The sequence below is a fragment of the Xenopus tropicalis genome, chromosome 3 (genome assembly GCF_000004195.4).
Source record: "Xenopus tropicalis strain Nigerian chromosome 3, UCB_Xtro_10.0, whole genome shotgun sequence".
NCBI lineage: Eukaryota > Metazoa > Chordata > Amphibia > Anura > Pipidae > Xenopus > Xenopus tropicalis.
The window spans coordinates 18142273-18154556 of NC_030679.2; the positions used below are offsets into that span (position 1 = coordinate 18142273).

The following is a 12284-nucleotide window of genomic DNA, read 5'->3' on the forward strand; positions in this document are numbered from 1 at the left end:
GCTTCCCTCCAGGACAGACAATTGGCTGAATTTTCCATAAGGCATAGCTAATATAGTCAGACTAAAACTGTGGTAGAGAAGCTCCACCTGCTGGTCACTACATGGCATTGCTGGAATTAGCATCCTTTTCAAGCAGTCTGTACTTCAAAGGGGATTTATATACTGAAACAAAATCCCAGTATACATCAATTGAAATTTTTCAGTGATTAATTATATTATTATTTAAAATGCAATTACTCTTTAAAGTAGTATCTATTACTACAATTCCCCCCCCCTCTCCTTTTTTTGAAACATTGGAATCTATGCAACATTGTATTAGCAGTCAGGTTTCCTGCAGTTAAAATGCAAGGTCATACAATGCCTTGCAAAAGAAAAAGAAGAGTAAATTGCAAAGGATTGTGGGAACTGGTGAAAGAGGTGTACGCAGGCAAATGGAGAAGGGATGGACAATGGGCACACAGAAACTTTGAGCTGCAGTTATATTTCAAATAACTTATCTTATAAATCTTTATATGTTATAAAATAATGACAAACAAGGGGAGATTTAATTTTTACATTTATTGTGGTTGCAGTTTCATAATACGTCATTTTGAACAAATTTTTCGAAAACGTTCAAAGTGGTCACAAACCTGTTGGCTGCGCAGTAAGAACAAAGCAAATCTGCATAGGTGGAAACCTACACACCGAGTGCATTCATATTTGTAAGTAAAGCAGAGGAGCTCATGTTGGAAGGTACAAGCCAGTGTCAGGAGCACATGCAGGGGTGCAATGCTTTTATTGCAAATGCAAATACAATTTAGAACACAAAGCAGGATGTGACAGTGGCTGGCAGAAATAATGCTTGAAGAGCATTTTGCCCCCCCGTTGGTCTGATAGAAGGTGTCACCAGTTAGTGTCGCCCTTGCCTTGTCACTTGATAACTAATGTTTTCAAGATATTAGCAGTTTTTACACTAATAATGAATTTGAAATAACAGCGACGCCAAGTCTTGTGGTATGGCTCTGTGCAGAAAATTAACTTTCTGCCGACTTCCAGTCGACCAAAATGAAAAGCAGGTGGTGCTGTTGTTTTATTATTTATATATTTATACATTTATTATATTGGAAATGTAAAAACTGCTAATATCTTGAAAACTAGAAAGGAAAAAATAATGCAAACTTGCTCACAAGAGCAGTTTTACATTCATTTGTTTTAAACATTTACAATTTATGTAAAGTTAATGTAAAGTTAAAGGAGAAGGAAATGCAAAAACTAAGTAAGCTTTATCAGAAAGGTCTATGTAAATAGACTCTGTAAGCACAGAAACGCTGCACTGAGTCCTCTATCAAAAGAAGCACAGGATTTTGTATCTCCTTTTTCGTGAACATGTTCTTCAGTATCAGACTTCCTCTCTTTTATTGTGAAGACACATTGAGCTACAGCTACTTCGTGTGGCTAGTAAAATAGACAATGCTGATCATTTACTGATAATTGTCTCTACATGTGTTTTCTCAGTATTGTCTATGACAAGGCATTTTCTGGAGTTTAGTAGCCGTAAAAAAGTAGCTGATACTAGTAGCTCACTGTGTCTTCACCCTTAGGGCTCCTTCAGGTTTGGGGCACGAGTCTGCTCAGTTCTCTCTTCTCTGCCCCTCCCCTCTCCTGCTTCCCCCTCCCATAAGAATTCACTCCCCCCTTCCTTAAGAATGTGTAATCTGAGCTTCTAACAGCTAGAGCTGCAGCAGGAAGCTACCGAGACGCTGGAATGGCAGCTGCTATCTTAAACAAGGGGAGGGAGCTTCTAGGGCTCTTTACTCAGGTATGGTAATGCTTTTTGCAGAATCAATATAGTGTTCTAGGTGGTACTAATGTGGCTAATCTATTGGCAGTAAAATGCCAAAATGACTTTCCTTCTCCTTTAAAAATGAAGTTAACCTTTATATAATTTTCTAGTAACAGACAAACCCATATTAAGCAACTTTGGTCTACTTTATTGATTCTGTATAGTTTTATCATTATTTGAGTCATCATATTCTGCCTATTTCCAGCCAGTACATGAAAATGCTGTTTTATGTTTGTCACTGACCTCAGCAACCAATAACAAATTGAATGTGCGGATTAAATTTCATTGTTGATTTGATATCATTATTTCTGTTTATTTATCATTCTGACTACCAAACTGCTGCCTGGCTTCTAGGGTAAATGGAACCCTAGGAACCGCATAGCTTCCAAGCCTGAGAGCTGAGGAACAAAAACATTTATTCCAAAACCAACAAAAAATAAAGGTTAGACTAACTGCAAATTGCTTTAAAATACCACTGTCTTCATCATAACAGAAATTCATTTAAAGTTCAATTAGAAAGTTGCCATAAAAGTTACACATAGCTTTGAATTCAATGACCTTGCTCTTATGTATTACAATACCGGTCTCAAATCTATCTCTGGAAACATGTTAAATTGTTTTGCCATCAAGGACATCTCTTCCCATAATTCGGATAATGGGTACCTGCATAATAGATTCTATACCTGTAAAGAGAACCAAGCTACTGAGGACAGAATACATCTAACCTTTAAATAGTATTCCACAAAAAATGTATTAAATTGTAACAGTTAAGAAAGTCAGTATCATTTGAACAGACTTTTCAAGAGGAGGACAAATGCCAGAACAAAATGGCTGCCTTTGTGTTACTTCCCCAGTGTAAAATACAATGCTTCTATTTACAGAAACACTGAAAAACTTGATGAAAAGATTCCTCCAATGAACTATATAAGGGTTGACATATAATATATTTTTAAGCCAATGTTTATCATATTTTAAGACCCATCAAAGTAATGTCTTAAGGTGAAAATATTAACATATTCTACACCAAAGTTTTCCATGCTGTGTGCCAGTCATGTTTCAAATTAGTGATGCACCGAATCCAGGATTCGGTTCAGGATTCAGCCAAGATTCTGCCTTTTTCGGCAGGATCCACACTCCTGGCCATACTGAATCTGAATCCTAAAAATCATGTGACTTTTTGTTACGTTAAAACATTTTCAAAATGTTACCCTTCCAAAACCTAATTAGCATATGCTAATTAGGGTTCGGATTCGGTTTGGCAAAAAAGTGGATGTGGTGCCTCCCTATTTCAAATAAGTGTGGGCAGGGCTATTAAAAAACTATATAGACAAAAATGTCTTTAAAGACATATAAAATGAAACTTGCCTGTCATCATCTTGGGGATGGGTAAAAAAAACCACGTTAAAATAAAAAAAAACTTATTAAAAAAATATTTTGACAGTGACCCCTATTGCTGGATTCTGAATTAGTGATAATTTGGTGCTGAGAAAATACATTTCTGTTTATAAATTAATTACCAATTTTAGACTAATTTAGCGAGCCTCATTATAATGTACCTATTTTTCATTTGTTTTTACTATATATATATATTTTTTCCTTGGGCTTTAATTTTGAATAACTATATTATGTATCAAGTAAAGAAAAACTGTTAAAATGTTTTTAAAAAAAATGAAAAGGTGAAATAGGAAGCTGTGATATTTGCTATTATGAAAAAAAAATCTACATACATTCTAGCACATAAAAAAGCTTCTGCATTTAATAGTGCTTTAGGAATAAATGCGGTAAAGCGACCTGTAAATATACTGTGCTGTGTATAAACCTCAGTTGTTGAACAGTATTTAAGACGATGCAGACCTTTCCTAAAACTGATTCATTTCTCCCCCCTAGAGCTCCAAAGTAGACTTCTCAAACTTAATTACATTTGCAAGAAGATTCTCCAATGAGAATTGTTTCTACCAGTGCTATATCAAACATCTGCTCATCTAACATATGGAGAGTAAAAAACAATTCTTTGCTTGCCAATATTACAGTTATCAAACTTCAGATGCACATATATGGGGCTGCTTGGAGCTGGAAACAATAGTTTAATCCTATTAAACCAAAAAACAGAGAGTCAAGTGTAAACAGAGCAGGTAGAATTCTCATTGAAGGATCTTCTTGCATAAATTAGGCCGCTTGCCCTAGAGGACTTGTGCAGTGTTGCTTTAAGAATCTACCCCGGATGTTAATGGACTACAGTTCCCACCATGCTTTAATCTTCCAAAATATGCCGGGGAATGCTGGGAGTTATAGTACAGGAACCTATAAGTGGAGCAGGTTTATATCTTTTTTTTTAAGATTATTTCATAGTACCACAGTAAGCTAATAAAAGCCAATTTGGGCAAATCATTCATAAAATAAGGTGGTTCAAATTTCTTGAATAAAATGATAAAAATGAATTAATGGCGTTAATATTAATGTTGGACAATGGATCATTCAATAGACTCTCTAAAGTGCAGTATATTTCTAGTGACATGTATCGCAATGCTAACTTGCCCTAACTCTGCCTTAAATTTGCAGCATTCGCGACTCTATAACAAACCATTAATGTATCAGTAGAAATACTTTTTGTTTCACAGCCTGATCCTCAGGAGAAATTAGGGTCTTGTGCAAATGCAGTAATCGTCTCAAATAGTCTCATTGGGGGAAGGGGGCTATTAAATACAGTGCTAATATACATGGTTTCATTCGGTATAATGAAAAAAACACATTTTTGGTAAGTAAACATAAATATATAAAAAAAGACGAATTAGCACATTGTAACTGAGTTGGTCCAGCGGGTTTGTATTCCTATGGCTCCTTTTCAAATCTCAGACCTGCTGGGAAAAAAGAAGGATATAGTAATTATAGGTCTGTCACTATTAGAAAGGAATGGGTTTAATTTGAATAAACAGTGCCACCAACTGGTGATTTTTGCCAACTGATTACCAAGTTTCTTAAAGATCTTTGGGATTAGTTCCCAGAATTCCTCTTGTTTATTTAGTGAGGAATGCAACATTTTGTGATGCTGTTCTGCTTAGAAATGACTTGCTAACTTAATTTTTTGACACACAAGATTTTATTTTTTCATTTTTAGACACCTGTAGCTGGGTAAAATGACCAGCATATGGCACTCTTCCAAATTCATGAACAGTAGATGGTTAAAAACTACTAACACCTTGAAAACTAAAAATTACCCAGCATGCAATTTTCCATTAAGTAGTTTTGATGGTTCACATGTCCTTGGATCAATGCCCCAGGAGTGTTGGATTCAAGTTATATCACTGTTGTAGTAAGAATACATTCCTGATGCAGCTGAACTACAACTCCCATGCATAATATGTTGAAGTATTCAGCAATATTTAAGTAACCCATGGTTGGGCAACATTGTTATCAATGATTTGTTATTAAAGGGGCTGTTCACCTTTGAGTTAACTTTTAGTATGATGTAGAGAGCGCTATTATGAGACAATTTGCAATTGGTTTTTGTTTTTTATTTATTTTTCAATTATTTTTTTCAATTATTTTACTTTTTGTTCCACAGCTCTCCATTTTGAAATTTCAGCAGTTATCTGGTTGCTAGGGTCCAATTTACCTTAGTAACCAAGGAGTGGTTTGAGAGAGTGATTGATATATGAATAGGAGAGGGGCTGAATACAAAGATAAGTAATAAAAAGTAACAATAACAATAAAATAGTAGCCTCGCAGAGCAATAGTTTTTTGGCAGCCAGGGTCAGTGACCCCCATTTGAAAGATGCAGAGAGGCAGAAAGTGAAGGCAAATAATTCAAAAACTATTAGCGGCTCCACTAATAGATCCAGGTGGTCTGGTTCCCCACCTACATTTTGTCTTTGACTTGGAGACAAGGGACATGCACAGAGCCAAAAGCTCTCAAGTAAGTGTCAAGCCAAAAATTGTTTGTGAATGTTGGGGGAACACTTGCTCCTCTTTTTTCTACTACAGAGCAATTGTGAAAAGGGAAAAAGGTCCTTAAACAGCTTCTCTATAAGGAACTCCTCCGTATCCATAAGTCTCACAATCAGGACGCAATTAGGGGTGGGAGGGACTTGTAATAATGACCCTTTTTCTCTTTAAACTAACTCTGCTGATCCAAGGGAAGGAGGGGTGGAAGAGTCAAATGAAAATGTTATAATAAAAGTAAATATCATTTTATAATAAATATAATAAGCAAAATACATTATCAGTAATAGCACTCTTTATTATTCTCTTCTTGCCTACAGTTGTACAGGTATGCGATTATCCATTAACTGTTATCCAGAAAGCCTGGATTATGGAAAAGTTACCTTCCATAGACTCCATTTTAATCAAATAATTCCAATTTTTAAAATTTCCTTTTTTTCTGTAATAATAAAACAGTACAGGTATGGGACCTGTTATCCACAATGCTCGGGACCTGGGGTTTTCCAGATAAGGGATCTTTCCGTAATTTATATCTCCATAACCTAAATCTGCTAAAAATAATTTAAATATTGAATAAACCCAATAGGATTGTTCTGCCTCCAATAAGGATTAATTATATCTCAGTTGGGATCAAGTACAGGTACTGTTTTATTATTATAGAGAAAATAGAAATCATTTTTAAAAATTAGAAATATTTACTTATAATGGAGTCTATGGGAGATGGCCTTCCGTAATTCGGAACTTTCTGGATAATGGGTTTCCGAATAAGGGATCCCATACCTGTACCTTGTACTTGATCCCAACTAAGATATAATGAATCCTTATAGTATGTTTAAATTAATTTCTGGCAGACTGCATATTGATCTAAACATGAAAGTTTGCTTATCCGGAAGACCCCCAGATCCTGAACATTCTGCAAAAAGGTCCCATACATATATACCCATACCTGTATATATACCTGTATATTCAATCTACCCCATAACGTATTGTTAGGGCAAACTGAATTAAGTATTTAAAGATACTGACAAAATTAGGTGGAAATCTTAAACCAGAAGGGATTTATTTCTGGATCTCAGCGCTGCTACAAGGAGAGCTCTGGGTACCATTAGAGGAAGGCACATCGATTTTATTTTAACCCTACCTTGGCATTAACCTGATGTACACCTTAGCTGTTCCTTTTATGTTGCTCATATATTTAAGGCAGATTATTCTTGGAATAAGAATCTCTTTATTGAACATAATACATTTAAATAAAGGGCCAATACAGATGTTACATACCATTTGTGTCAGATTTCTTTCCTCCAGCTGTCATCTGCAAGGATATCATTTATTAGACATTTCTTTGTACTCCATATAATATATACAGGACATATTTGCATTAAAATGTTGCCCTTTTTCTTAGGGGACAGTCAGTCATATCTAAATAGGCTGTTTTGCATAAAGCAGCAAACCAAAAAGTATTATATATTCATGTGAAAATTTATACATTTTCTATAAAATTTATACACCTTCTGTAAGACATTGTACTTCCAGCTTCCCAAATTAGGGAGCCTAAACTTAGAGAATTCTCCAGTGAAAATACCCCCCCGCAGAGCTATGTCAGCCATCTTGCTGTTATCTCACATAGGGAGATTACTGGGCAGGTTTAGCTTTCTGATATTACACTGTAATCAAACATCAGAAGGACAGACATTGTTACAGGTATCGGACCTCTTATCCGGAAACCCATTATCCAGAAAGTTCCGAATTACGGAAAGGCCATCTCCCATAGACTCCATTTTAATCAAATAATTTTTAAAAAATGACTTCCCTTTTCTCTGTAATAATTAAACAGTAGCTTGAACTTGATCGCAACTAAGATATAATTAATCCTTATTGGAGCCAAAGTAATCCTATTGGGTTTAATTACTGTTTAAATAATTTTATTAGTAGACTTAAGGTAGAGATCCGAATTACAGAAAGACTCCTTATCCGGAAAAACCCAGTTCTGGAGCAAACATTGGGTAGCACTAAGCAGTGATATGCCCTCCTTTCTGTTGCTGAATACGCTGTAATTTGGGACAACCTAGGTCATCCTTCTACCCAAGACATCATATTCCAGCCACCCAAAACCAGTCAGCAACTCTTCAGCTCCTTCAATCCAGAGCTAGGGTCTTCACATATGTAGAGACCCTATGCTTGGAGAGTTGAACCTTTATTTTAGTATGCTGGGCTACATGGGAACGCAAAACAGGTAAATTGGTCTCTGAGTGGCCTCTCCAACAATGATGCCTGATAGAAGGCAATCACCCCATGGTAAAAGTGATCTGAATATCAGCCAGTTTATATGGTGCTAGTCTGCAGTACTCTTGGCTACTTTGGTAGCCTGTCTGGGAAAGCCAACCTTATGGAAGGCTTGCTTTTCTTTTATTTCCCACACAGACAAACAGTAGAGATGCTCTCACCTTGGTTGGCGATCCAGGTTTCTCCACTTGCTGTTTCTCCCATAAATTGCGCTTTCCAGATACATCTCCAGGTCTTAAGTCCTACAAAAGAGATAAAGAAAATATAGACATGATAAGTGCATGCTCTGTTTTGTGGCTTTAAAATGATGTATTTCAGCTACAGGAGGTCTGATTTGTTGGGCTAGATAAAATATTTCTTAGACTTACAGTGTTATTATAAATGTATGCAATAAAGTATACGGATATGCCACTTCTATTAGAAATAATAGCTTGCTTGTGAGTAAAGATTTTTGTGCCATGTTGTTTTTCTTTGTATGTAGATGTATTTAAACATACCTTAATAATAAATAGGTGGCCTACATGACACCTGTAATCAGTGATTTAATGTATTACCTTAGATTAATGAAAAAATCCTATCCCCAGAAGGTGAGAGTATAAAGGAGAGCCAAGCGTCTAAGAGGAGGACTCTTCATGAGCAGATGAACAGAAGCTCAGAGAAAGGAGGGAAGAACGAGATTCAGCGAAGGCAGAAGCTTATAAGGAAAAAGAAAATAGAGACAGGTCTGAAGAAGGAAGGAAGGTAATAGAAGGAAGCTAATATGTGTGGATAGTTTCTGTGCAATATCCAAGCTGCGCCCCCAAAAAAATAGTAACAATTGTATGATAAAAAGCATGAATTTAACATTATTATCGCTGTTTTATTATTATTAATAATTTGTCTCCAAAATACGTGCACTATCCATCCTCTCTGTACATGCTGTAACAGCAAAAAGAAAAGATACAGCACCGACGTGGCACTTAAGAGAGATTATTCATCATTCACATCAACCCATGCCCCAGTGGAGCTTACAATCTAGGGTTCCTATTACTTTCAAACAAAGATATTTCTTGGCTTAGTTACATCAGGTACCAGTTGACTGAAAAATCTGCAATCAATACCCTTTCCTAGACAGATTGTTTTTAATACACACACTAGGTGGTGCTACAGTCACAGTTTCTGTTCTGCCTGATATAAATTTGCAGGGCGTTTAATCAAAGATGTTTATTGGTAGTCTGTATAATGCATCCTGGAGTCTTGTGCCTCAATCTGGTTGTAAAACCCCTCAGTAACTTCTAATATCTTATCCCTTATAATACATGAGTGATACTCAGAGTTGCATGTATAACTCAGCCTGCAGCCTTGTGGTGCTAGATTTGCTGTGGTATTTCAGTTCCAAGTTCTAGTTTAAACTAAATATTCTTATTTCAGGAAGGAGTGGATGTTATACATTGTTGCACCACTCTCCTAATAAGCATACAGTACCTTTCAATTAACACAATGCCCATATCAAATATAATTTACACATAGTAAAATATTGGACACCATATAAAACTTACAGAAGGTTTAGAGGGAGTTGTTTTGTTGGTCTCCGGTGTTTTTGTGAGCCACTCATTAATACGACTTGAAACACCAACTTTTATGGTTGCCGTTTCCTGAAACATAAAATATTCATATATTAGCACATTTGTATATACTATGGTTCATCTGATCTGGTGCAACGTGTAGCTTACACTGAAATTGTAAGGAATTTGTTTTATTGCTCAAGATTTCTTTAGTCCTTGAGTCTGTAAAGATCAATGATCCTTAGCAATTAATATATGTCACGTCCACAATTTGCTCCACCTATAACAACCAATCAGTTTACTGGTCTGCGTTGCAACATTTAACTTATTACTATGAGTTACAGGACCTGGAGTAAATGCACCTTTTACTACTTTATATCATTTAAGAGGACAAGTACCTTGTTTGGTGACAAAGCTCCACCTGGCGATGAGAAAACATTCCCTTTCTCCCACATGCTCTTTATATTACGAACACCATCAGCTGCCAAGGGCAAGTCAGAGGGCGCTGTTTTGGCAGGCTTGGCACCTTTGTTGCTCTGTAAGAGAAATCATTCAATCATTTCAGTCATTGGTCTGAAATACCTCTCCTTCTGTTCATTTGCTTTGGACTGATACAATAAGCTATGCTCTAAACTGCACTTTGTTACCCATAAACTAGTCCTCTTAAAAGCAAATACAGTCATAAATATTATGATAAATTAATACCATATTAAATTAAAAGACTTGCTGATACAAAGGGGGGGATCATTTATGAAGGAGGTGATAGTGGTGCTGTATGTAGCACTAGTGATTGGCTGATGGTTGGTACAAGACTGGCTAGCTGCCCTATAGAGATGTAGCGAACTGTTCGCCGGCGAACTAATTCGCGCGAACATCGGGTGTTCGCGTTCGGGTTTTTTTGGCGTTATTTTTTGGTGTTTTTTTTTTTTTTGCCGTTTTTTTTTTTTTCTCTTTCGTTATTTTTTGCCGTTTTTTTTTTTTGCCGTTTTTTTTACAAAGTATTTTTCAGAGAAATTTTTGCTTGATCCCCCTCCTGCATGCCACTGTCCAGGTCGTGGCACCCTTTAAACAACTTTAAAATCAGTTTTCTGGCCAGAAATGGCTTTTCTAGGTTTTAAAGTTCGCCTTCCCATTGAAGTCTATGGGGTTCGCAAAGTTCGCGAATATTCGCGAGTTTTGCCGAAAGTCCGTGAACGGGTCTGCGAACATTTTTGGCGATGTTCGCTACATCCCTACTGCCCTAAGCTAGCACCGGGTATACTCAAGCAGATCAGGCAATGTGGAATTGGTTCGCCCTGACAACTGGGGTTATTTTATAACCAAGGCACCTCTGCAGCAACAACAATGCATGCAGTGACACCATGATGAATGATACCCGCTAAATCTATAAAGCAGTATTACACATACCCCAATTGCACTAGTATATTGCTCAAGTCTGCTGTCAATCTTAGATACAGGTGCTGCGGGCTGCGTTGATTTGGTACTACTGGAAAAACAGAAAAAATACAATAGTTAAGTTGTTAATACACCATTGTACATTATTATACACAGAGGTAACACATACCTGTATATTATACAGTAAATAAAGTATATATAAGTCGCTTAAAATGTATGTATTTACTGACACTTCCCTGTATAACTCAGCCTGCAGCATTGTGCCTTTATATGGTCACAGAACCCCTCAGTGACTTCTAATACCCTTATAATTTACAGTAGCGGGTACATCATCCCTTTTCATAGACGAGTGATACTCAGAGTTCCTGCGTAACTCAGCCTGCAGCCTTGTGCCTTTATATGGTCAAAGAACCCGTCAGTGACTTCTAATATCCTTATAATTTACAGTAGGGGGTACTTAGGCATAAGAAATCATATAGAGGAGGTTTAACATGAAAGGGAGGTAACAGGAATATCTTCATTATCGTACAGACTAAAACCCAGTTACATTACACGAGTGTTAAGTATGGCAGATAAAATCAGGAATGGAACATGGCTGCCATGGAGCCAGGAAGGGCCCAGACCCCTTTAATCACTGAATGAGCAGTAAGTTTAATAAAACTGTCACATTTTCAGTGCTGTTTGTTTGGGAACAGAAAAATTGTCTTACACCTATTAACAGAGGAAGTAAAATGATCTTTATAGAACAATCAACATGCAGATGTCAGACAATCGCCCCCGAAACCAGACACTCTACTGACGTCAATGGGAGGGGGTTATTTTTTTCAAACGGTTTTTAATGGAGTAAACTGTTAGCCATTAACAAGTTCTGCACCCAAGTCTGTAACACAGATAACTTATGAATATAATTTATGACTATAAACCTTCAGTTCCAGTGCTCAACCACTGTTTAGACAAATATTGCTGAAAAACAACTCCAACCATACTCCTCGCTATAGTATCAAGGGTTAAATGCTGAGAGCTGTAGTCCAACAACCACAGAGATCTATTCTTACAGCAGTTTGGTCCCCAGGGCCAGAGTCCCTACTTAAGGAACAGTAACACCAAAAATAAAAATTATGAAGCAATCAAAATTCTGCATAATTTACTGTTTTTTCTCATTTTTCCAGCTTGAATGGCTGCCCCCATGGTTACGCAACAGCTTATTTATATAAACTATAGAAGTCTATAGTGAGTGAGTGAGGCAAACACACAACTTATACCAGTGCAGGGCAACAACACATTATATTTGGATTACTTTA

General features: G+C 36.6%; 1 protein-coding gene across 3 annotated transcripts in view; it reads right to left on the reverse strand.

Annotated features, from left to right (window-relative positions):
* Positions 1 to 1949: 1949 nt before the first annotated feature.
* Positions 1950 to 12284, reverse strand: part of cald1 (caldesmon 1) — a 125834-nt gene continuing 115499 nt past the window's right edge. For all 3 annotated transcript variants that reach the window (XM_004912793.4, XM_004912794.3, XM_004912797.4), the window contains 6 exons: positions 10996 to 11074; positions 9987 to 10124; positions 9583 to 9678; positions 8206 to 8286; positions 7040 to 7073; positions 1950 to 4680 (listed from right to left, as the gene is read on the reverse strand). In XM_004912793.4, coding sequence (XP_004912850.1) covers positions 4652 to 4680; positions 7040 to 7073; positions 8206 to 8286; positions 9583 to 9678; positions 9987 to 10124; positions 10996 to 11074 — 457 coding nt within the window. In that variant the 3' untranslated portion in view covers positions 1950 to 4651. The remainder of the gene's footprint in view (positions 4681 to 7039; positions 7074 to 8205; positions 8287 to 9582; positions 9679 to 9986; positions 10125 to 10995; positions 11075 to 12284) is intronic.